This window comes from Neovison vison, chromosome 5 (assembly GCF_020171115.1).
Source record: "Neovison vison isolate M4711 chromosome 5, ASM_NN_V1, whole genome shotgun sequence".
Taxonomy (NCBI): Eukaryota; Metazoa; Chordata; class Mammalia; order Carnivora; family Mustelidae; genus Neogale; species Neogale vison.
The window spans coordinates 20416562-20442495 of record NC_058095.1 but is presented as its reverse complement, the minus strand read 5'-3'; the positions used below and the strand labels follow the sequence as shown (position 1 = coordinate 20442495).

The following is a 25934-nucleotide window of genomic DNA, read 5'->3' as shown; positions in this document are numbered from 1 at the left end:
GCTTCCACAAGGCGACGGAGGTTCTCCGGCTTCTTTTCCTCCCTTTTTCTGCTTCAGCGTCACCGAATCCGGCCACCATGTCGGACCCAGAAGCTGACAGCTTGCGAAGCACCTTTCCCTCTTATATGGCGGAGGGCGAACGGCTGTATCTGTGCGGAGAGTTCTCTAAAGCCGCCCATAGCTTCAGCAACGTGAGTCGTGAGTCGGGCTCTGAACCTACCCATTACCCATCACTTCTGATTCCTGATAACACCGAGGTCCCCCATGGTACCCGGAGGACCCTGTTGTTTCTCTTATTCATTTGTTCCTGACTGACGCTCTACTGTCACTGCCTCGCCACTTTCTACCATTTCCCACTTGCCTTCTGCCTGTGAATAACCGTTCTCTGCATTAAGAGTGGCTTCTACTTTTTTACTGGACTGTTGTGTGACTGGCTTCTTCCCACAGAGCAGCCGCAATTTCCCATCCTTGGCTGGGGAATGGACTTGGAGGCTGCGTGGACAAGCAGGGAAATCTCAAGCACACAGCTGCTCGCAGAAGAGGGCCAGTACATAGCACTATTATATATAATCGTAGTACCAATTGCTCACCCCACCCTATGGAGATAGGGTCCTGTTTTAGGATATCAGGCACTAATATCCAAGATATTAGACAACCCTATGAGGGAGGTTCTGTTATTACTCCATTTTATAGATGAGGAAAGTGATACAGAACTTGAGTACATGGCCGAGATCACTGAACTGGCAAGAGAAAGTTTTCAAACCCAGGCACTCAGATTCCAGTGCTGAGGTGCTAACCATCATACATACTCCCTCACAAGTAAGCTATTTGATGTTCTTTTTTTAAAAAGATTTTATTTATTTATTTTAGAGAAAGAGAGAGATAGAGTGTGCACTGGGGCTGGGGGAGTGGAGGAGGGAGAGAGAGTCCCAAGCAGACTCCATCCTGAGCAGGGAGTCCCACTCAGGGCTGGATCTCAAGACCCTGAGATCACGACCTGAGCTGAAATCAAGAGTCTTGTTGCTCAACCAACTGTGCCACGGAGGCGCCCCAAGCAATTAGCTGTTCTTACTACAATGTCTTTTACAATGTATAGCCTACTTCTTGATCAAGAGGGAGTGGTAGGATAGCCCTCTAACCATTCTCAGGACTCCTGCTAAAGTCAAGCTTTTCCACTGCTACCCAGTCTTGAGTCCCTTTCAATCACCAATCACACCCTAAAACCAGATTGGTTGGCCCCATGGATCAACAGCTGAGTTCAGGAGCCCTGCCCCCACCCATTCTCCTTCCGGCAGAGAGAAGAGAACACCCCAAGGGAAAATAGCTTTGGTGAGAGAAGTAGACTTCTTCCGCAAAAGCCAGTAGCTACTTCCTGTTCCTGGAAGAGTAAGAAAAGTCTTAGAAAGGTGTGGGTACAGTATGATGCCTCAGGAATGACAGTACATCACAGCTCTATTGATGATTTTCTTTTCTTTTTAAAAATTTTTATTTATTGGGGCGCCTGGGTGGCTCAGTGGGTTGAGCCGCTGCCTTCGGCTCGGGTCATGATCTCAGGGTCCTGGGATTGAGTCCCACATCGGGCTCTCTGCTCAGCAGGGGGACTGCTTCCCTTCCTCTCTCTCTGCCTGCCTCTCTGCCTGCTTGTGATCTCTCTCTGTCAAATAAATAAATAAAATCTTTAAAAAAATTTTTATTTATTTACTTATTTGACAGGGAGAGAGGAAGAGAGAGAGCACAAGCAGGGGGAGCAGGAAAGAGAGAAGCAGGCTCCCCACTGAGCAGGGAGCCAGACAGGACCTTGGGATCATGATCCAAGCCAAAGGCAGCCACTTAACCAACTGAGCCACTCAGGCACCCCTTTTCTTTTCTTTTTTTTAAGATTTATTAATTTACTTATTTTGAGAGAGAGGGTGTGTGTGTGCTCATGTGGAGGAAGGGTCAGAGGGAGCAGGAGGAGAGAAGCAGACTCCCCACTAAGCACAGAGCCCTACCTGAGGCTTGATCTCTCAACCCTGAGATCATAACCTTAGCCAAAATCAAGAGGCAGACGCCCAACTGACTGAGCCACCCCGATGCCCCTCCAGGGATGATTTCAAACAGAAGAGAGGACACAGGGACCAGGAGAAGTGTTCCATTCCCACTTTACTACCCAGATGGCAGTTTCAGTTTTGCTAGCATTTTCATCTTGATCTCCTAGAATATGATTCATTCACAACAAGCTAGGTAAGAAGAGAGAGTTAGGGGAATGGATGACTCAAGTTGCAGATGTCCTAAAACCATTTTGTTAGCCTTCAGAATGCTTAGTCTCTGAAATGCATTTTGAGTGTTGTGCAGCCATTTTGGGGTTTGTGGTTGAATTGGATATGCGCTAAAATCCTAAGCTTCTGTTGCCTGAGTGGACTGGAGGAATCCCCGACATTTGAGAAATTCAGTATATCCACCGAGTGGTACATTCACACATCTCCACCAGGGGCTTTCACAGTGATTTGATCTTGTTCGAGATGAGCTACAGGCAGACAATCAGCGGACTGAGCGAAGATCAGTGTCGTGCTGCTTTTGGTTTGGAAAGTTCCAGAGACCTGTTTGCTGGTCTGAGGAATCCCCTTGAAATGCTGGCAGCGGGGGGTGGGATGCTCTTTCCCGTCAAACTTCTACATTGTGCTGCCTGATGCCTGTCAACCTGGGTGTTTCCTTTCTTAGGCTCTTCACCTTCAAAATGGAGACAAGAATGGCCTGGTTGCCCGATCCAAGTGCTTCCTGAAGATGGGAGAGCTGGAGAAGTCCCTGAAGGATGCTGAGGCTTCACTCCAGGGTGACCCGACTTTCTGTAAGGTGACTCAATCTGACTTTCACCACTGCCATTGCCTGTGGCAGCATCTGATGAGAAGAAGTTGAAGAACCAGCCAGACTGCCTAGGGTTTGATGCCTTTTTCTCTCCCTAGGTCACTTACCTAGCTATACCTGTCCCTGTATCCCAACCTTGATCCTCAACCCAGGACCCTCTGCTCCACCACATTAAGTCCTATAAGGCCTTTTCTGCCACCTCAATTTGATTTCATCTCATTTCAGGGAATTTTACAAAAGGCTGAGACCCTGTACACCATGGGAGACTTTGAGTTTGCCTTGGTGTTCTATCATCGAGGCTACAAGCTGCGGCCTGACCGAGAATTCAAAGTTGGAATTCAGAAAGCCCAGGAAGCCATCAACAACTCAGTAGGAAGTGAGTGACCATGGGACCTATACCCTTATCCAGGGAGGCTCTTGGAATCCTTGGGCTTGGAAGTACAATGAGTGAGCAGCCACCACCAGGCCTGGAGGGAGTCTCATGCTTGGATCTGGTTGCTGCTGATTTTGTTGAAGATTAGGAACTAATCTGTCCACCCAGAGGACCAGCCATTGATCCACGATGCTCAGCCCTGCAACTTCTGGTTGTCCTCTAAGCCAGATGCGAAATCTGTTCACATTAGGCCTGTCTTTGGCCTGGTTTTGTAGGATAGAATGGGGTCCTGAGCCTAGACTTCCCTAGTTCCTGGCTTCTTCTCTTACCACGAACGAACGCACCAAGGACTGGCCGTACCCATTGGCTTAGTGGCAAGGGGGAGGAGGGAGGAAAGCAAGAGTTTGCCACTGTGGGTGGCAGAGTGTGGAAATTGCTGGGGATGGAGAGCTCCCTCAGTGCTCAGGGACTGCCTTTGTTTGGAAATCTGGCTGCCACGGCCTTAGGCTAGGAGGGGCTGCCTAGCTCATCAAAGAGTATTATTCCAAACATCCTTTACCATCAACCTGCTGGGCTACCTCAGAGCCAGCTTTGCCACAGCCTCTACCACTTCCTGCTAAAGGTAGCCATTTCTACATAAAAATATGTGATAGGTCATGCTTGAGGACCTGGCACACCTGAGCCCAGCCTCTTTCCTTACAGGTCCTTCTTCAGTTAAGCTAGAGAACAAAGGGGATCTATCCTTCTTAAGCAAGCAAGCTGAGGTAAGGGCTTTGGTTCTGATGTCATATCGCTCCCAAGGAAGTGCCCACATGTGCCGGAGGTCTCAGTGGCCCTCTAACCTGGGGGCAGTCAACTCCATCATGGGCAGCTTTGGGATTCTGCCCCAGCTCCCGGGGGGTCTTGGGAATCTAGCTGTTCCTAGACCAGACCACTCCATGGTTCTTGGCCCACTGAGAGGTCCTGGAGGAGATGTCTGGGATCACAGAGTCTGGGACCATGTCCAGGTGCTCAGTGCTCCTTGTTGAGGCTATACTGGGTATTGCTCCATCTTTCCAGAGTATGAAAGCCCAGCAGAAGCCTCATCCCATGAGACAACTCGTACATCACCCCGAGAGGGAGTCCAAGCGGAAGGGCTCACTCAAGAGTGAGAAGATTGTCCGCCAGCTCCTGGGCGAGCTCTACGTGGACAAGGAGTTTCTGGAGAAGCTCCTACTGGATGAAGGTTTCAGATACTTTGTTTGCAACAGGGAACTTGGGGCAAAAGAAATCCCGGGCAGGTGCTTAATACATGAGCTGAGAGAGAGCCTGTCATGTAACAATAGTTTATGAACAGAATTTCCTAGTATTCTTGTTTATAGGTGAGGAAACTCAGGTGCAGAAAGATTAAGTAACTCACCGAGAAAGTTACATATTGGTAAACGGTGACTTGGCTCTTGGGTTTGAATCTAGGATGCCCAATTTCAGAACCAGTGCCCTTAGCACTATGGTACCCCTGGGAGGGAACCCTAGAGATTGGGGTTCCTTTGTCACCTGAGTCCCTGGAGGGATATCCCCTGAGCCTTCAATTTGTAGAAAGGGCAAAGGAATCCAGCTCGGATGTGCTAGGAGGGGGATCCTATGATAGTAGGTAAAACTAGAATGTTCCGAAATCTCATCTGGTCTACTCCCTCCTTTTATAGATAAGGAAAGAAAGACCCTGAATGGGGAGCAACTTGTCCAAGATGACAAGCAAGTTCATGGTGAAGTCGACCCCAGAGGCTGGCCTCCTAACCTCCAGTCTAATGCTCTTTCCACTATACCGTGCTGGCAGTGACAGGAAGTAGGGCAGAATTTTTTTTTTTTTTTAAAGATTTTATTTATTTATTTGACAGAGAGAGATCACAAGTAGACAGAGAGGCAGGCAGAGAGAGAGAGAGAGAGAGAGAGAGGGAAGCAGGCTTTCTGCTGAGCAGAGAGCCGGATGTGGGACTCGATCCCAGGACCCTGAGATCATGACCTGAGCTGAAGGCAGCGGCTTAACCCACTGAGCCACCCAGGCGCCCAGTAGGGCAGAATCTTGAAATGAAATGGGAGGGTGGGAGTATTGCCATTAGCTCCTAAGCCTGAGCAGGGATCATCCTTGAGTCAAATGCCTTTTCTCCAGAACTGCCTTCCCGAGGCTATCCACAGGGTTCCCAACAGGTCTGTGTCTCAGGAGCCTGAAGCACTTCTCCATCAGCGGTCTGAACACTTTCCTCTGGAGGAGCTTCTGTGGAGAAGGGGGTTGCCTGAAAATTACCCCAGAAGGCCTTGCCATTTTGCTACCAGCTCTAACCTCTGTGGTCAGGCAGGCGGGCACACCCTCCAGCTCCCTGCCAGCCCTGGCCCATTTGGCACCTGGGCAATCCCTTGGCACTGGCAACCGGGGCCAGGTTGTGCATTCATACTCAGTCTCCTCAGAGAACACAACCTGAAATAAGGGGGCCCGAGGGCTGTGGTCCTTCCAGACAGCTATCTGCCAGCTGCCCCTTCCATTAGCTCCTTGTATCTTGCCATAAGAGGCCTGTGTGCAAAGTTCTACACCATGGGAATACCTGGAAGAGGGGATCTGGCTTCACCTAGGTCCACATAGAGGCACTCTGCTACCTACATGCCCTTGCTTTCCCCAGCTCCGAGCAGTACTCCCCACTGGGGACCCCACAATAGGAATCCCCAGGCAAGAGGAGGCAGCTCCCTCAGACGCCGGTTCTAGTCACTTCCTCCTCACACCATTTTTCCCAGATCTGATCAAGGGCACCATCAAGCATGGCCTGACCGTGGAGGACCTCATCATGACAGGCATCAACTACCTGGACACCCGCAGTAACTTCTGGAGGCAGCAGAAGCCCATCTACGCCAGGGAGCGGGACCGGAAGCTGATGCAAGAGAAGTGGCTGCGGGACCGCAAACGCCGTCCCTCACAGACAGCCCATTACATCCTCAAGAGCCTCGAGGACATAGACATGTGTGGGTGCTGTTCTCAGAAGGGCGAGACCTTTGCCCGGTGGTGGGAGAGCAACACAGGGGCCCGAGGTTCCGTTGGCCTGCAGATCGGATCTGGGGGGAGGCAGGTCTTCCCATCAGCCTGAGGAGACTGCTGCCACCTCCATGTCCCCCGTTTCCCTTCCCAGTGCTGACCAGCGGCAGTGCTGATGGGAGCCTTCAGAAAGCGGAGAAAGTGCTGAAGAAAGTGCTCGAATGGAACAAAGAGGAGGTGCCCAACAAGGACGAGCTGGTTGGGAACTTGTACAGCTGCATTGGGAATGCCCAAATCGAGCTGGGGCAGATGGTCGCAGCCCTGCAGAGCCACAGAAAGGATTTGGAGATCGCCAAGCAATAGTGAGTGCCCGGGGCAGGCCGAGTGGCGGGGCCCTACAGAGAGCAGGGCAGAGGTTGCACACGAGCCTTTTGCCAAGGCTGCTGGTGGGTGAGCTCCCAGGACTGAGGCGAAGAGGCAGACCTAGATTGTCAGCTTTTTTTTTTTCCAAGATTTTATTTATTTATTTGACAGAGAGACAGAGGTCACAAGTAGGCAGAGAGGCAGGCAGAGAAAGACGGGGGAAGCAGGCTTCCTGCCGAGCAGAGAGCCTGATGTGGGGCTCAATCCCAGCACCCTGAGATCATGACCTGAGCCGAAGGCAGAGGCTTAACCCACTGAACCACCCAGGCACCCAAGCTTTGTTTTGCCAAAAGAGGAAGGCAGTGGCTTAGAACGCCAAAAAACTCCCAGAGGTTTGATTCTGAGGGGACAGGTCCATTCTTAAATCATCTCCACAAGCACACATCAATCCCAGACCTGCCAGCTGCTGCCAGCCTCGGGAAAGCCACAGGGACCAGATAAAAGGGTCATCTCTCTGCAGATGTAAAACAGAAAGTGACATAGCTAAAGACAGTAATCGTGGGCAGTGTCACAGAGGACATGTAGGGGACGCAGGGCTAGGAGAAGTGCATTCCAGGAGGATTTCACTGGGCACTGGGGAACGCAGTCAGTCTGTGGGAGGGCCCTGAAGCAGGCAGAAGGAAGCTCAAAGCCAGAAAGCACAGAGTAGTGCCAGGGGAAGAGTGGCCAAGGGGAAGCCAGACCAGATGGCGGGGGCAGATCAAGCAGGGCCTCAGATACTATGGCGCTGGCTGAGAGCCTGGGCTCTGGAGTCCGAGTGAGCAGGCTTCAGAATTGTACCCTGCAGTCGTGGGACCTTGGGCAAGTCACATCACCTCTCCCAGCCAGGTCTCTGCCGTCCAGGGGGCATAACAGTCCCCGCTTCCTGAGAGGGTTGGAGAGGACAGGCAGAAGTCCGGTAAAGATCTCAGGACGGTGCCAGGTGTCCATAACCATACTAATACCAACCATCAGCTCTTCCCCAGACTTGAGGGTACCTCTCAAAGGTGCCATCACTTGCTGGGCATCCTGTTTCTAACCTTTGGAGCCCTCCCTGACTTTCTCCTGCTCAGTGTCCAGTTGCCCCATAGTCTGAGCCTCTCCCTACCTCCCATCATCTGATTTCCACTCACAGGGCAGGTCTCTGCTCTCCCTGCCTCCAGCTGTTCCCACGCGCCGCCTCCAGAGGCCCGCCTTTCATCCAGCAGTTCTTCCCGTGCTGACACACAGGTCCTGGCCCCTCGTGGCCCGCAGGTTAAAACCACATGCCTTCACCTGGCACTCAAGGCCCTATCTGAACCCGCTTCCACGCAGTCCTCCCAGGTCACTCCTCCATTTGGGTCAAACCACATTTCTTTTTCTTTCTTTTTTTTTTTTTTTAAGATTTTATTTATTTACTTATTTGACAGGTAGAGATCACAAGTAGGCAGAGAGGCAGGCAGAGAAAGAGAAGGAAGCAGGCTCCCCACTGAGCAGAGAGCCCGATGTGGGGCTCGATCCCAGGACCCCGAGATCATGACCTGAGCCGAAGGCAGCGGCTTAACCCACTGAGCCACCCAGGCGCCCCTACATTTCTTTTTCTTTTTTTTTTTTTAAACTTTTTTTTAAAAAGATTTTATTTATTTATTTGACAGAGAGAAATCACAAGTAGATGGAGAGGCAGGCAGAGAGAGAGAGAGGGAAGCAGGCTCCCTGCTGAGCAGAGAGCCCGATGTGGGACTTGATCCCAGGACCCTGAGATCATGACCTGAGCCGAAGGCAGCGGCTTAACCCACTGAGCCACCCAGGTGCCCTACATTTCTTTTTCTTAAAAGATTTACTTACTTACTTAATTAGAGGGAGCGTGAGCATGAGTTGGGGGAGAGGAGCAGAAGGGAAAGGAGAGGGAGGGGGAAAGAATCTCAAGCAAACTCCATGCTGAGTGCAGAGCTCGATATGGGGCTCAATCTCATGACCCCAAGATCATGGCCTAAGCTGAAATCAAGAGTCAGATGCTTAATAGACTGAGCCACCCAGGTGCCCTCAAACTGTATTTCTTTTCTTTTTTTTTTTTAATTTTTTTGACAGAGATCACAAGTAGGCAGAGAGGCAGGCAGAGAGAGAGAGAGGGAAGCAGGCTCCCCTCTGAGCAGAGAGCCCGATGCGGGGCTTGATCCCAGGACCCTGGGATCATGACCTGAGCCGAAGGCAGAGGCTCTAACCCACTAAGCCACCCAGGCGCCCTTCAAACTGTATTTCTTAACCACCCCACCCTCTCCTCACTCATCTGAGCCCCACGTGCTATTCATTCCCAGTTCATTTCTCCCTGGCCTTTGCTATGCTGAGAAGTATCTGGTATTGGCCATTCCAGAAGCAGAAAACAAGCAACAGCTTTGGAGACAAAGCTGACTTTTGATTCCTGGCTTTGGTAGTCGGAAGCTGTGTGGATTTGATTAAGTTGCTTGTCTTCTCGGTTTGCTCGTCTCTAATGAAGGTATATTAATACTGACTCATAGAGATCATGAGGATTAAATAAAATATGTAAGCACAGTACCATGGGCCCAACCATCTCCTGTGCCCTTAACACTCACTTATAGTCTTAACTTCTCAGCAGACCTCCCTCCTGAGCCCCAGGCCTGCATATCCAACTGATTCCAAGACATTTCCACCTTGGATGTCCCAAAGGAACCCCACATTTAACATGTCCAAAGTGGAATCCCTTATCTTCCTCCCAAACCTCTTGCTCCAAGGTTCCGTCTCTGTGAGGATGTCACTGAGTCCCCAGGAAGGAGCTAGACAGCTTCCCAGACACCTCCCTCCGTGCTCGCGCCCAGCCAGCCTCCATGTCGTTTGGGCCTCCTCCTTCCTGTCTCCATGGCGCTTTTCTGTTTCCCTGCCACAGCTCAGTCCAGACCCTTCTCACTTCTTGCCCGATTTCTCTGACCTGGGTTTCCTGCAGCCCAGCTGGCCCTTCTGTACAGAACCAGTCCAGTGGTAGGACTGGGATAAAGTTCCAGCTCACAATTCTGCTCAGTTCAGGCTGCTCTTCCTGATCTGACTTCTCCTAGCCCCAATGGACCCAATTCTGTCCAGGCCCCTGGGCATCCTGAGCCCCTCCACCCCCTACCCCACCCCACCCCCGCCAACACCTTGTGGCTCTGCTCCTACAGCCCCTAAACAGGACTCCCTTCTCTTTCTTCATCAACTCCCCCCTTCCTGTCCTTCACAATTGTAAATGTATCTCCCTCCAGGAAAATTCCAAGTGTCCCCCACATGGTTTAGAAGTCTCCCTCACCCTTGGTGCTCCCTCTCTACACTCCATGTGGATCATGGCTCCCCTGTTAGACTATGGATTTTGGAAGGGACTATTTTACATCTCTTTCTCTTCCCAGCACCTTCTGCACAGTAGGTGATTAATGCCTGCCAAGCAGCTAAATAAACGAAGCTGTTCCTCAGACAACATTAGTCCCTTTTTACCACCCACAAGGCCTCCGGTCTTGTTTGTTCAGGCTCTCCCTCATTCTAATCAACCATGGCCCCTATGGGCTCCCCACCTCCAAAGCCTGCTGGCCCTCAAGGCACAGATCAAACCCCAGCTTGTCTCAGAAGCATCTCCAGTGGACCCAGCCCTCATTTTCCGGTCTAGATACTCTAGGTAGATACTCTACTCTTCCCACCTAGATACTCTAGGTGACTTGATTGCATGCTTTCTCATTGCTATTGTTATTTCTTCTCATATAATATGAATAAATGAACATATTACAACTTATTCATTCATTCATCATGCTGTACCTGAGTCCCCATTCTAGAAGGGGGACTTCCATCAGAGCATCTGTGGGAGCACCAGGTGCACAGAAAGGCCATAGGCCCAGGGAGAGAGGCAGGTGGGAGCACTGCTAGGAGCTCGGGGTTCCAGACAGGACAGGTCAGCAAGTGGATGATGGGGAGGGAGAGAGGCACCCTAGGCAGAAAGAAGTGGCAGGGATGAGAGATGCAGGGCGCGGGGTCAAGACCTGTGGGGAGTAGCAGTCTGGGTCCCATGCTGGGGAGGATTGAGGACTGAGGAGGAGTCTATTTTCACACAAGTACTAGGGTTAGTGTTGTACTTGGTCTAGAACTCTGGGGCACTACGATGCAAGCCGAACTTGGATGTCTTCCCCATCCCCACCTCCCACCACCACATGCCACTCATTTACCTGCGGCCATGTTGGCACACATCCTTCTGACCCCCTTTCAATGTATTTACCTACATATTTATGTACCTATGCACATACCTAGGATTCTTTTTTTTTTTTTTAAGATTTTATTTATTTATTTGACAGACAGAGATCACAAGTAGGCAGAGAGGCAGGCAGAGAGAGAGAGAGAGAGGTAAGCAGGCTCCCTGCCGTGCAGAGAGCCCGATGTGGGGTTCGATCCCAGGACCCTGAGATCATGACCTGGGCCGAAGGCAGAAGCTTTAACCCACTGAGCCACCCAGGTGCCCCCATACCTAGAATTCTTAAAAGCAATTTATTTTTTATGATTTTTAAGAAGAAATTGTCTTGGAAAGGGCCTCGTTCTTCAAACGACTCCAGAGAAAAGGAATTTCAGTGTGCATAGCCATTTCTTTAGCTACATCACTGTGGGACACTCAGACTGTTCCACTTTCGCCATCAAGCACAGCGACATCTGTGTGCGTGCTTCTGTGGAGAGAGGGATGTCTTGATGAGATGTGCATGTTTTAAAGGCAGCTTTGGCCACGGTTGGGGGAGAATGAGTCCAGGGAGCAAAGTGTCATGGGGGACATAGGAGCCCACTGGCTGCCAGGGCCTTGAGGGACAAAGAGGAGGGAGAGTGGGAGGAGATGCTGGGTGTGCACTGGGGGACATTTTTCTGATTTGTTGGGGAAGAATTTTATAACAGAACAATGTTCATATGGTAGTAATGGGAAAGAACCGATGTAAGGGGAGCAATTATCTCCTTTTTTAATGGAAATATCTTAATCTCATAGGCACCTGGGTGGCTCAGTTGGTTAAGCATCTGCCTTCCACTCAGGTCATGATCTCAGGGTCCTGATCTCAGGGGTGGAGCTCCACATGGCATTGGGCTCCCTGCTCAGTGGGGAGTCTGCTTTTCTCTCTCCCTCTGCCCCTCCCCCTTCTTGTGCTCTCTCCTCTCTCTCTTTCTCTCTCTCTCTCAAATAAATAAATAAATAAAATCTTTTAAGAAAAAAGAAAATATCTTTTTTTTTTTAAAGATTTTATTTATTTATTTGACAGAGAGAAATCACAAGTAGATGGAGAGGCAGGCAGAGAGAGAGAGAGAGAGAGGGAAGCAGGCTTCCTGCTGAGCAGAGAGCCCAATGCGGGACTCGATCCCAGGACCCTGAGATCATGACCTGAGCCGAAGGCAGCGGCTTAACCCACTGAGCCACCCAGGTGTCCCAAGAAAAAAGAAAATATCTTAATTTCTTTTCTGATGATACAGAAATACTGTAGACAATTCAAACAATATGGATAAATGGGTAGTTTCCGTCATACTTTCATTTCCCTTGGATAATCACTGTTAATAGCTAGACTTACATCCTCTCTGCTTTTAAAAATGCCCATTTTGGGGCGCTTGTGTGGCTCAGTGGGTTAAGCCTCTGCCTTTGACTCGGGTCATGATCTTAGGGTCCTGGGATCAAGCCCCACATCAGGCTCTCTGCTCAGTGGGGAGCCTCTTTTCCCCCCTCTCTCTTTGCCCGTCTCTCTGCCTACTTGTGATTTCTCTCTGTCAAATAAATAAATAAAATCTTTTAAAAAATGCCAATTTGGGGGAGTCCCTGACTGGCTCAGTCAGTGGAGCACCTGACTCTTGATCTCAGGATTGGACTTGGAGCCCCACACTAGGGGTAGAGATTGCTTGCAAATAAATTCTTAAAAAAAAAAAAAATGCCCACTTTTTATTCATTCACTTCTTTTTTGGTAAGTTAAAACAAATTCAGTTTTTTAAAAGATTTTATTTATTTACTCGCTTGAAAGAGAGAGAGAGTGAACGAGCAGGGGAAGAGGGGGAAAGAGCGCGAGAGAGACAGAATCCTAAGCAGACTCCATACTGAGCACAGAGCTCAATGCGGGGCTCAGTCTCCCAACCCTGAGATCAGGACCCAGAGATCATGACCTGAGCTGAAACCAAGAGTCTGACGCTTAACTGCCTGTGCCACCCAGACACCCCACATTCATTCTTTTGTAGTTCTGAAGGTTAGAAGTCTGAAGGCATTCTCCCTGGGCCAGAACCAAGGCGTTGGCAAGGCCATGCCCCGCACAGGCTCCAGGGAGAACCTGTTTCCAGCTTTTTCCACCTTCTAGACTCACACTCGGTTCTCTGTGCGCCTCCTGTGTGGCCCCTTCTTCCACTATCAGGCCAGGAACACAGCATCATGCCTTAAGCCTGCATATTTATTTTTAGCACAGATGGGGCAACAGTCATATCACACACTCCTATAATCTGACTTTTTCACTGAATGTGTCAGGGACTTTTTATACACAAAAAGTATCAGAGCTGGGGCACCAGTTAAGGTTGTTTCTAAGGTTTATTATTATAAACACTGCTGTAACAAGCGTTCTTGTTACATTATCTTCTCCAGGTAAATTCCTAGAAGGAAATTGCTGCATCAAAGGGACATGTGTGTAAACTCTTGAGTGATTGATTGTTCTCTGGAAAGGTTCCTGTGGTGTTCATTCATGCCACAGGGCATGAGAGGACTTGCGTGCCCCAGCCCTGCCACCTGGGCATCATCCCTCCAACTGGACTGAACCCCAAATTTCTGAGGCCAGGGCCCCTGTCTGCTTTTCTTCAGTTATCACAGTGCCTAGAATGGCCAGTTTCTTTTTCTTTCTTTCTCTCTTTTTTCCTCCCTCCCTTCCTCTCTCTCTCTCCCTCCCTCCCTTCCTTTTTTCCTTTCTTCCTCCCTCCCTCCTCCATCTCTCCCTCTTTTCCTCTCTCTTATTTTCTTAAGTAGGCTCCACACCTAGCGCCCAACATGGGGCTTGAACTCATGACCTTGAGATCAAGACATGAGCTGAGGGGCACCTGGCTGGCTCAGTTGGTTAAGCATCTGACTCTTGGTTTCAGCTCAGGTCATGATCTCGTGGGTTATGGGATCGAGCCCCGTTTCTGATTCTTTGCTCAGTGGGGACTCTACTTGAAATATTCTCTGCCTCTGCCCCTCCCACCTAGGTAAATAAATAAATCTTTTTAAAAAATGTATTTATTTGACAGAAAGCGAGAGCGCACAAGCAGGTTGGGGGATAGAGGCCGAGGGAGAGGGGGAAGAGGACTCCCCACTGAGCAGGGAGCCCAACAACCCTAGGATTCCATCCCAGGACCCTGGGATCATGACCTGAGATGAAGACAGATGCTTAACTGACTGAGCCACCCAGGTGCCCCTAGGCCAATTTCTAATGAAGAACATATCCTGCTTCTTTGCCACAGTGACCTTCCTGATGCTAAGTCGAGAGCCCTTGACAACATTGGCAGGGTTTTTGCCAGAGTTGGGAAATTCCAGCAAGCCATTGACACGTGAGTGACCTCGGCTGCCCCTTCCCCACCTGACCACCAGGACTAACCACCCTCCCAGCCTGGGGCCGGCATGCCAGGCAAACAGAAGACCTGAGTTTGGCTCCTGGCTCTGCTGGGTAACCATGGGCAAACCCCTTTGTCAACTCTGAGGCTCATCATTTAAGGTGATTGACTTGAATCAGCATCTGCTCACAATTCCCCAGTCAGAGGAATCACCTGGGGCACAGGTGTGTAAGTTACGGGCATCTCTGCACTAAAATTCTGATCCTGCAGGTCTGGGTTGGAGCCCAGGAACCTAGTTTTTGTTTTGTTTTTTGCTTTAAGAGTTTATTTATGTATTTGAGAGAGAGAGAACTGGAGCATGAGTTGGGGGGGGACAGAGGGAGTGGGCGAAGCAAGCTCCCCGATAAGCAGGGAGCCCAGCAACACTAGGACTCCATCCCAGGACCCTGGGATCATGACCTGAGCTGAAGACAGACGCTTAACCTACTGACCCAGCCAAGAGCCTTCAGGAATCTATTTTTCACAAGCACTACCAGATATTCCTTACCTTGAGTAAGTTCAGGAGCTGATCGATCAGCTGGCCTCAGGGACCTCTTCTGAGGCTGTTCTGTGAGTCTGTGGGGTCATGGGGTCACTAGGAAGGGAGGCTGAGCTCTCCAGAGCCGGACCGAGTTAGACTTATCCACCGGGACCCTTCTGTTCCACATCACTTGGTTTCCTGAATGGCCCCTGGTGTCTATGTCCTAAAAGACAGAGGAGTCTGAGAGTTCATTCACCTGTTTGTATCTTTCTATTAGAAAATGTTTTGCAGGGGCGCCTGGGTGGCTCAGTGGGTTAAGCCACTGCCTTCGGCTCAGGTCATGATCTCAGGGTCCTGGGATCGAGTTCCGCATCGGGCTCTCTGCTCAGGGAGCCTGCTTCCTCCTCTCTCTCTGCCTGCCTCTCTGCCTACTTGTGATCTCTGTCTGTCAAATAAATAAATAAAATCTTTAAAAAAAAGAAAGAAAGAAAGAAAGAAAGAAAGAAAATGTTTTGCAGGGGTTCCTGGGTGGCTCAGGTCATGGTCCCGGGTCCTGGGATTGAGCCTCCCATTGGACTTCCTGCTCAGCGGGGAGTCTGCTTCTCCCTCTGCCCATCTCTGGGCTCATGCTGTCTCTCTTTCTCTCAAATAAAAAAAGAAAATCTCTTTTAAAAAAGAAAATTTTGTAGTAAATTTGTGCTTGTTGTTAAAATATTGATTTGGAGGGGCGCCTGGGTGGCTCAGTTGGTTAAGTGACTACCTTCGGCTCAGGTCATGATCCTGGAGTCCTGGGATTGAGTCCCACATTGGGCTCCCTACTCGGCAGGGAGTCTGCCTCTCCCACTGACCTCTCTCCTCTCATGCTCTCTCTCAAATAAATAAATAAAATCTTTAAAAAATATATATTGATTTGGAAAAAAGAAAAGAGCAGCAGAAAAATTGTCTCACCACCCAGAGACGATGACTAGGTCTAATCCTCATCTAACTTTATTGGTATCTCATTTGTTGTTGTTGTTTTTCATTCTCATCTTTTTTTTTTTTTTTTAAGATTTTTATTTATTTATTTATTTGACAGACAGAGATCACAAGTAGGCAGAGAGGCAGGCAGAGAGAGAGAGAAGGAAGCAGGCTCCCTGCTGAGCAGAGAGCCCGATGTGGGACTCGATCCCAGGACCCTGAGATCACGACCTGAGCCGAAGGCAGCGGCTTAACCCACTGAGCCACCCAGGTGCCCCCATTCTCATCTCTTCCGTGTGGATTTTGTCTTCTGTATATTTAACGATACTCTTCAAGGTTATTTGTATGTTATTTGCAATGCAAGTTTACAAACAGGATTTTCAATTGTTGTTTCAGTTCTATCTGTAAACGTACCAAAGGAGCTCTGGCCATTTCAAAATCTCTTAATGCTTTACTGGCTCTACTCCCGCGTGGGAAAGAACTGGTAGCTGGAGAACGAGTTCTGCTCAGCCAGAGTCATGGGTTTAAGTGGAAAGAAGTGACCCTGGTTCTTCACATTCCCAGGTGGGAGGAGAAGATCCCTCTGGCAAAAACCACCCTGGAGAAGACCTGGCTGTTCCACGAGATTGGCCGCTGCTACTTGGAGCTGGACCAGCCCTGGCAGGCCCAGCATTATGGTGAGAAGTCCCAGCAGTGTGCCGAGGAAGAAGGAGACATTGAGTGGCAGCTGAATGCCAGCGTTCTGGTGGCACAGGCACAAGGTATGGGCATGGAGAGAGAGGACTCTCCAAACACTACCTTTCCCAGGCCTCTGGCTGAGGGGACAGACGAGGGCTGGGGACACTTATCATCCCAATGTGTCCCTGGCCAGATGAATGTGGCCCCTGAGAGTGGGGGATAGAGTCCTTCATTTTGACTGGTGTGCAGTAAGTGCCTCTTGTAAGCGTGAGAGCTGGGAGCACCCCAGAAGCTGCCCCGAGGATTTCAGCTGCAAATCAGCCCAGCATTGCATCATCATCAAAACAGGGCCACTTTCTCTGGCCTTGGAACGCTTCTCGTGTGCATTCTTGCACTTAATCACTGCGTGAGCCAGTGACAAAGGTAGTATTGTCCTCCTTTTGAAGACGGGGAAATGAAGGCACTGCGTGGTTAGCTGACTGCCCAGGTCACATGAGGAATGTTTTCAGAGTGATGCAGATGTTCTTTTTTTTTTTTTTTAAGATTTTATTTGCTGGGGCACCTGGGTGGCTCAGTTGTTAAGCTTCTGCCTTCGGCTCAGGTCATGATCTCAGGGTCCTGGGATCAAGCCCCACATTGGGCTCCCTGCTCGGCGGAAGCCTGCTTCTCCCTCTCCCACTCCCCCAGCTTGTGTTCCCTCTCTCACCGTGTCTCTCTCTGTCAAATAAGTAAAAATAAAAATCTTTAATTAAAAAAAAAAAAGATTTTACTTATTTATTTGACAGAGAGAGAGCATGTTAGGTGCTTGATGGAAAAGTCCTAAAACTGGGTTGTGGGGATCATTGTACAACTCCATCAAGTTACTAAAAGTCATTGAACTGTATACTCACAAATGGGGCATTTTATAATATCTAAATTACTCCTCAGTAAAGTTTTAAAATAACCCAGCAAGGGGCAGGGGTGAGCAAGAACAGATGAGACAGGGTTGGTGGTATTTCAAATTGTTGAAGCCCGGTGACGAGTCATAGGGCCTCACTATATGTCATCTATGTTTCTGTATATTTGAAATATTTCATAAATCAAAGTTAGGAAGGAAATGGCTGGAGGTCACAGGTCAGTAAGCAATGAGGCTGGGACTAGAGCCCAGGCCCCTGCCCCGGGGGTGCAACGGACCCCCAGTGGGGGAGGTGATGCGGCAGGGGCTGTGGTCAAGGGCATTATCATTCATTATTCTTACCACAAATACTTACTTGGCACCTTTGAGGCACCAAGCAGGGCACATAGTAGGGATAATCTTTGATGACCTTGTCCTGCCTTCATGTCTGAGGAAGTCACTTTGAAGCAGAAACCTTAAGGATGAGAAGGCACCACCAACTATTCTAAAAGCTGAGGACAGCACTTTCCAGCCAAAGGAACACCATGTAAAAGGTGGCGAGGAGTTTGGGGGATTTAAGAAGCTGAGGGAAACCAGGGTCAGCTTTGAGGGCCAGGAGGTCTGGATGGGGTAGATGAGGAGGGGCCAGATCCGCAGGGCCTCATGGGCCTCGTTACAAATCAGAGATTCTTCCCTAAAATCACAGTTAGACAGGACCACTGGAAGCTTGAAACTGGGGGAAGGCATGAGTACTAGAGCTTTTCCTAGAATCCTTTTCTGTTCTCAGGAGGGCATAGTATAAACTGAGGGGGAAATGAGATGTACCCCTCAGGGTCAGTGTTGTCCTTAGTCTTTTTTTTTTTTTTTTTAAGATTTATTTACTGGGGCGCCTGGGTGGTGCAGTCAGTTAGGCCTCCGAATCTTGGTTTCAGTTCAGGTGCTGACCTCAGGGGTGTGAGATGGAGCCCCAAGTGGGCTCCATGCTCAGCAGGAAATCTGCTTAAGTTTCTCTCTCCCTCTCCCTGCCCCAGCCCTCCCCGCTGTGCATTCTCTCTCTAAAATAAATAAATAAATCTTAAAAAGAGAGAGATTTATTTATTTATTTTAAAGGAGGGGAGAAACTTTAGCAGATTCCATGCTTGGGGCGGAGGCAGGAACAGGGCTCCAATCCCAGAGCCCAGAGGTCAGGACCTGAGCTAAAACCACAAGTCTTGACGCTTCAGCTTTTTTTTATTTTTAGATTTTATTTATTTATTTGGCACAGAAAGATTGCAAGTAGGCAGAGAGGCGGAGGGTGGGAGGGAAGCAGGCTCCCTGCTGAGCAGAGACCCCCCCCCCGACCACCACCCTGATGCAAGGCTTGATCCCAGGATCCCAAGACCATGACCTGGGCTGAAGGCAGAGGCTTAACCCACTGAGCCACCCAGGCACCCAAGCTTAACGGACCACACCACCCAGGCGCTTCTCCTCAGTCTCCTCTTGAGGACTTGCTTGGCCCCAAAGGCCCCTGGAGAACCAGGCAGTCGCTGCTGCTTTTAGCTTCCCCACTCTGGGATGGAAAAACCAAATGCAGCTGCTTGGAGCCCCTGGGTTTTAGAGGCCATCCAGTCTCGCTGCGGAGCTTCGGGCCTGGGGCCTCCTGTCAGAAACCGTGGGCAGGGGGCGCCTGGGTGGCTCAGTGGGTTAGGCTGCTGCCTTCGGCTCGGGTTATGATCCTGGGGTCCTGGGATGGAGCCCCGCATCGGGCTCTCTGCTCAGCAGGGAGCCTGCTTCCTCCTCTCTCTCTGCCTGCCTCTCTGCCTACTTGTGATCTCTCTCTGTCAAATAAATAAATTAAAAAAAAAAAAAAAAAAGAAACCGTGGGCAGTCAGTCATACCACTTCAGTGAGGTCCCAGCTGCAGCACTCACCAGCTGGGGGAGCGAGCTGGGGCAGCTGCTGCTTCCTCTCGGGGTTCAGATTGCACCAGTGCGGGAGCTGGACTCCAGCTGCTGGCCAGTGAGTCACAGCCCCCCCTTTTTCATCTGATCTCGGTTGGTCTTCACAACAGGTGAGGTCAGTTTGAATGAACGTTTTTAAAATACCGGTTTCCAGGGGCACCTGGGTGGCTCGGTTGGTTAAGCCTCTGACTCTTTTTCTTAGCTCAGGTTTGCTCTCAGGGTCGTGAGTTCAAGCCCTGGTACCGGGCTCCACATGCAGGGAGCCTATTTTAAAATGTGTGTGTGTGTGTTTCTGTATTTTATATATATATATATATTTTTTTTTAATTTAATTTATTTATTTATATGGGTTTCTATTCCTGGAACAATCCTATGTTGGGGCAAGATGGGAAGATGGGATTGTCCCTCTGCCCTGGTAACACATGGTGTGCGCACAGGCCCTGGCTCAGACCCTTCTTCCCTCTCTGACCTCACTGAGAGGGCTGCTAGCCAAGACTCGGGCTCCTAGGTTCTGGTAGCAATTGGTGAGCTGGCCCAGGAATGTGGTGGTAAGGGGGGAGATGGGCAGCTCCATGATGCTGCCTGAGGCCTGGGACTTTTTTTTTTTTTTTTAAAGATTTTATTTATTTATTTGACAGACAGAGATCACAAGTAGGCAGAGCAGCAGGCAGAGAGAGAGGGGGAAGCAGGCTCCCTGCTGAGCAGAGAGCCTGATGTGGGGCTCGATCCCAGGACTCTGGGATCATGACCTGAGCCGAAGGCAGAGGCTTAACCCACTGAGCCACCCAGGCGCCCCAGGCCTGGGACTTCTAACTGACCCCGGGAGGGGCTGGGCCGTCACACTGTCCAACACACAGTGTCACAGTCTCCCTGTGCTTGCCTCCTCTCTGCTCTCCAGTCAAGCTGAGAGACTTCGAGTCGGCCGTGAGCAACTTTGAGAAAGCCCTGGAGAGAGCGAAGCTGGTCCACAACAACGAGGCGCAGCAGGCCATCATCAGCGTGAGCTGCCCACCCTGCTGGGCCCTGGCTTCGGGGAGAGCGTGGGGGGGTCCTCAGCCCCTGGGTCAGCCAGAACCCGGGGATTTATTACCCACCAGCTGCAGGGGTAGTGCCTTTCAAATGCTCGCTGATGCTCTCAGTCTATACAGCAGCCCAGTATACCTATTTTTATTTGAAATAAACAATAGAAATGGAAGTTTTACAAAACATATTTACCTTAACTATGTATGCTGGTATTTCCTGTTATATTCTCCCATAGTTTCCATTTTCTTTTCTTTTGTTTTTTATTTTTTATTTTATTTTTATTAAAAGATTTTATTTATTTATTTGACATACAGAGATCACAAGTAGGCAGAGAGAGAGGGAGGAAGCAGTCTCCCTGCCGAGCAGAGAGCTCGATGCGGGGCTCGATGCGGGGCTCGATGCAGGGCTCGATCCACTGACCCCAAGACCATGATCTGAGCCAAAGGCAGAGGCTTTAACCCAATGAGCCACCCAGGCACCCTTTTCTTTTGTTTAATATTGGCTGAACCCTCAACTGATTTTAGGGCTTGCTTTTTGGAAAATGCTGCCTCCTCCCAGAGACAACAGGAAATACAGCGTGACCGCCTCCCTCACAGGCCTAGGGAGGAGGCCCCCCGCTACTCAGCAAGGCAGCCTGCCACATATTGCTATTTAGATGCCAATGAATTAAGAGTAAATAAAATTTAAAGTTCAGTTTCTCAGACACACAGCCACATTTCAAGGGCTCTATAGCTGCCTGTGGCTGGTGGGTTCCCAAGAGTATAGATCTAGAGGATTCTTTTTTTCTTTTTTTAAGATTTTATTTATTTTACAGAGAGAGAGAGATCACATGTAGGCAGAGAGGCAGACAGAGAGAGAGGAGGCAGCAGGCTCCCCACTGAGGCAGAGGGCTGGATACGGGGCTCGATCTCAGGACCCTGAGCGAAGGCAGAGGCTTACCCACTGAGCCACTCAGGCGCCCCGAATTCTTATGGTGGCAGGCATTTCTGTTTCATAGTGCTGGTGTAGACCATAAGCGTCGGGAGGCAGACTGGCGAGAAGCCAGAGGAAGCCTGCAGGTGCATCAGACTGGACCCCACTCCCAGAGCCGCTCCAGGCAGCTGTGCATCCTCAGGAGAGTCAGCACACTGACCTCAAAGATGCAGAGTTTGCATGAGTGGCCTGGCCTCCCCACCTCCCACTGCCCCCCCTTGGCTGCCCCATGTTGAAATACCAGAGCTTCCCACCAGCACATGGCTGGAGCCCAGTAAGCATCTACTGGCATGAATGAAGCAGGGCCCTTGTCCTGGGTGAGCTTGCCCCTGTGATTAAGAGAGGCCAGAAATGAGGGGCGCCTGGGTGGCTCAGTGGGTTAAGCCTCTGCCTTTGGCTCAGGTCATGATCTCACGTCCTGGGATAAAGCCCCGAAACAGGCTCTCTGCTCAGCAGGGGGCCTGCCTCTCTGCCTACTTGTGATCTCTTTCTCTGTGTCTAATAAATAAATAAATAAAAATCTTTAAAAGAGAGGCCAGGCATAATAATGAGGGGGCACCATGAGGGGCACTGTCTTGGGGACCAGACTGAAGGTTCAACGGGAACTCAGGAAAGGGAGCAGGGACCCTGGGAATTGACAGGAGAATTCTCCAGTTGGGCCTCCTGCTGTGCTTTGAAGGACCAGGACAGACGGATTTGGCCAGGCTGAGAAGGGGCAAGAGCACTGAAGGCACCAGAGGCCACGGGCACTGAGGGGGTCTGTGGGAGGCAGAAAAGAGCCCCTGGGCCTGGATGTGAGGGCCAGCTCACCATGGCAGAAGGAGTAGGGCCAAAGGACCCCAGATAGTCGGTGGCCCAGCCGGGATGTGGAGGGCTGGGAAGGGCAGAGGCGTGGCCTGACCTACTCAGAGCTTTAGGATGTGAGCTCATGGTTTGTGGAGGACCCTGGTGAGGGTCCCTTTCCTGTTGTGGTGGGGAAATCAGTCCTGAGAGATTCCATCTCGTGGCAGTCTGTGCCCCCCTTTCTCCCTTCCCAGGGCAGCTTAGCCCTTCCATGCTGCTGTCTTCTTCCTGCTATGTGTGTGTGTGTGGGGGGGGTGTCAGCTCCCCAAGTGTACATCTTGCCCTCTGGAGGAAGAGCGCTCCTTCCCTGAACCATGGGGCTGCCCCCCAATTCCCACGCACCCTCTCTCCCCCCTAATGCCCTTCTGCAGGATTGCCCTGCAACCGGAGAGCAACAGCTCCACAGTCCAACCCAGTAAATCTCTGCTGGCCACTGGCTGGCTCTGAGCTGCCCAGCCCAAAGGTGACAGTTGTGGTCCTGGGCCACAGGAAGCTTGCTCTCAGCGGGAAGGTTAAAACAAAAACCCCTTGTTCCTGGCCAGGGCAACAGGAACGAGGGGATCCAGGGTGAGAGCACCTGAGTGGGCGAGACAGGGCTGGGCTGTCCCATCAAGGTGGGGCGTCTGGGGTTGCCCTGAAGGCTGGGCAGGGTTTTGAAAATGAGAGGCAGAGGGAAAAGACCCTATGGCCTTGGTGACCCCTCATGAGGCCAGGTCCCTGTCACCCTACCTTCCTGTACTGGCAGCTCTGGGCAGGAAGGTACACTCGTGGCTAGATCAGCAGTCCCCCTGGTCTCTCCATGGATGGTTTCCGGCTGCTTCTCACAGCTCTGCCCAGAACAACAGGCACAGCCTGAGCCCCAGGACACCAGGGAAACTGTGGATGCCCCAGGGGCCCCTCTCGAGACAGGCCAGCACCCCAGTCACACCCGGCAGTGTGTTTCCAAGTCCCCTCCGTGGCTTGCTGCCTTGCTTAGAGACTTCACTGTCTCCACATTAGCTGGAGCCGAAAGAAGCTTCTGGTAAAGAGGTCAAAATGAGCAGACGAGAGGCAACTCTGAAATATATACCAAAGCCCAAGGGAGTTGAAGTTCAAGTTACCTGCAGTTGTGTTTATCTCCTGCCACCTAGTGTGGCTAATTCCAGCTCCATGAGTCTAAACCCCGGGCCCGGAGTTTGCATAGGAGCCCAGAGAAAATGGAGGGCAGCGAGGCTGGTGCAGAGAGCCGTGGCTTCTGGGGTTGGGGCTCAGGTGAAGAAAGGGAAGGTGTGGGTCAACAGGAGTTAAGAGGAGTCACCAGCTTCTCTCCATCCACAGGCCTTAGACGATGCCAACAAGGGCATCATCGAAGAGCTGAAGAAAACGGACTACAGGGAGACACTGAGAGAAAGGAGAGAAAGAGGTGAGCACCAGGAGGGAGTGCCAGGGTCCCCGTCCATGCTTCCCAGCAGCTCTTCTAGTCCTGGGGTTGGGTTCCTTGGTGCAGGAGGAGGTCCAGCCCTTCCCCACTGCTCTGAGTGCCCACTCCTGTATTTCTCCAATTAACTCATCAGATATTAGTTAAGCACTCATCATGCACTGGGAAGGTGTGGGATTTGGGGGAGACTTAGGTTTGGCTTCTGCTCTGGAGGAGCCCACAGCCTTGGGGAAGCCAAGAGATTTGAGCTGTCAGCAAAGGGGCTCCTGCGTGTGAGCGGGAAGCAGCAGGGGTGAAGACACGGGGTTGGGGGGCGGAGGGAGAAAGACGGTTGTACACAACTTCTGCCTGCCCCACTGTGGTGTATCAGTCCCTCAGTGCGGCAGTGACTCCTCCGGGCACCAAGGCTGAAGTCCTCTCTGACCCAGGCCCAGGGGGAGATGGGGTGTGAGGTTTCTGGACACCCTAGCAGCTGGACAACAGCCCTTTATTATCCAGCATCCGCCATGTGGTGGCTGGATCACCTCAGGGAAGGCATCTGCCTCTGCTTCACAGGCCCTCAGAGCTGCTTTCGGGAGCCACAGGGGCCATAGGTGTGAAGAGATACAGCAAGGAAAGGGCAGAAGCTCCAGTGGCCTCCCTCCCTTCCCCTGGTCCCCTGGGCAGCCTGTGTGCCAGTTGCTGGGCACTTCCCTCCCGGAACAGCAGGCGGCAGCATTGTCTAGGTCTTCACATGGTGATCTCTTTCCTGCAGAACCTAAGGCCCCTGCAGGCATCTTAGAGACCAGGAGCTTCCAGGAAGAGAGTATGGGGGAGACTCTCATGGGGAGGGCATTGTGACTTTTCTCTGTAGCTCATAAAAGCAGGGAGCTTGGATCCTTTTTTTTTTTTTTTTTAAAGATTTTATTTATTTATTTGACACAGAGAGAGATCACAAGTAGGCAGAGAGGCATGCAGAGAGAGAGAGAGGAGGAAGCAGGCCCCCCGCCGCGCAGAGAGCCCGATGCGGGACTCGATCCCGGGATGCGAGATCATGACCTGAGCCGAAGGCAGCGGCTCAACCCACTGAGCCACCCAGGATCCTTTTATCAATAAAATAGCTCTCCAGCTGAACTTCCTGCTAACAGTCAGCTCATACTTTGATAGGGAACCTCCCAATAAATGATGAATGTGCTTCCCAGGGACAAAGAGTAATGCAGAATGAGGAGGCTGGAGAAAAGAACCCCTCTGTCATTTCCCAGCACCTGTGTTACTTGTAGGGAAAGAGAATGTGCTCTGAGAGCAGGCTATCCTGGGTTTAAATTCTGACAGTGCGACCACTGGCTGTGATTCCTCTGTCATCAGTCTCAGGTCCTTTGATGACAAACTCAGATCACTGACACGATGCTGTTAATTCCATGACAACCGCAGGACATTGCCTCTGCAGCCCCCTCGATGTCTGGATCAGGGCTGGAGCTCAGGAAACCGTGACTGGCTGTCTCTCAGAAGCACAGGCCCCAGGGGGTTGAGATGAACCCAGGCCCAGAGATGGACAAACTTTTACTTTTCTTCCTTCCTTTCTTTTGTTTTTCAGAAGAGGCAGCTGAATTGGAATCTTTGAGAGAGGCGGCTTTGGGGAACGAGAAGGAAAGCATGAGAAGAGGGAGAGATGAGTTTGAGAAGGTGATGAAGCACTGGGAGCGAGAGCCAGCTGACAGTGAGAAAGAGATAGAAGATGAGTTGTCTCAGGAAATTCTGAGGGTCGCAGCGAGTGGACAAGAAGAAAACAGGCAGAGAGAAGTAGAGGAAGCCAGCTCCTTCAAGAGGATAGGGCTGGGAGCCGCAGGGCGAGACTCAGAAGATGTTGCCAAGAGCACGTCCAGAGACCTGGGTGCAGGAAGCGAGGGAGAGGAGGACAGGAAACCGATAGAAGTGGGCAGAATGGAATCAAGAGAAATTTACAGGAGGCCTCCAGAGCTGGACCAGAAACCCTCAGGAGAATTAAACAGAAGGGAATCAGAAGGACTGGAGAGTCAAGTTTCAGAAGACAGCAGAAGAGAGTCAGAAGAAATAGGGCAAACAGAACTGGGAGAAACAGCAGAAGTGACAAAGGCAGAAAATGGTGAAGACATGGAAGAACATGAAAAAGATGAATGAAGCAGCAGGCATCAGGACCAGGGACCTTAGGCACTTATTCAACTGGACTTGGATTTTCAAGCTGAGATCTGTCTCATAGGAGAACATGTGGACTGGGCTCCACAGGTCGCCTCTGCCTCTTTCTGCTACTGTTTTCCCTTTCAATAGATATCTTTCACTCTTAAAAACCCTGAGTCTGTCTTTTTGCCTCCCTGCTCACCCACAAGAGCCTTAGAGAATGAGGACCCCCGCTCGGGGTACCACTCTCCAAGCAAAAGAATTTCAGGATGGTGAAGAAACAGGTGAGCTCCTAGCTTAAAGAGGGGGAAGAAAAAGAAAGTCCTGGGAGGAGAGGTACATTTGTGCCGACACTGGCCATGGGTTCATCTTGCTGAGTGACTGCTGTGGTCAGGGCACTGTGGGAGGCTTGATGGAAGAAGTGATGATGGGAC

The 25934-nt window shown here is 50.8% G+C and overlaps 1 protein-coding gene across 1 annotated transcript; it reads left to right on the top strand.

The window, feature by feature from the left end:
* ODAD4 (outer dynein arm docking complex subunit 4) lies at window positions 1–25666 on the top strand. Its single transcript, XM_044247936.1, has 12 exons — window positions 1–191; window positions 2701–2832; window positions 3070–3220; window positions 3920–3981; window positions 4277–4442; window positions 5981–6205; window positions 6370–6577; window positions 14055–14141; window positions 16186–16382; window positions 20011–20111; window positions 23268–23352; window positions 24941–25666. The coding sequence occupies exons 1-12, from the start codon at window positions 78–80 to the stop codon at window positions 25501–25503; spliced, it is 2091 nt and encodes a 696-aa protein (XP_044103871.1). The 5' UTR covers window positions 1–77; the 3' UTR covers window positions 25504–25666.
* The last annotated feature ends 268 nt before the right edge of the window (window positions 25667–25934 follow it).

Bases quoted from the DNA above. Each gene is read 5' to 3' on its own strand.
- ODAD4 (XM_044247936.1), top strand. From the start codon at position 78: ATGTCGGACCCAGAAGCTGACAGCTTGCGAAGCACCTTTCCCTCTTAT. The intron at 192-2,700 runs GTGAGTCGTGAG...TTCCTTTCTTAG, and splicing joins CCGCCCATAGCTTCAGCAAC to GCTCTTCACCTTCAAAATGG. The intron at 3,982-4,276 runs GTAAGGGCTTTG...CCATCTTTCCAG, and splicing joins TCTTAAGCAAGCAAGCTGAG to AGTATGAAAGCCCAGCAGAA.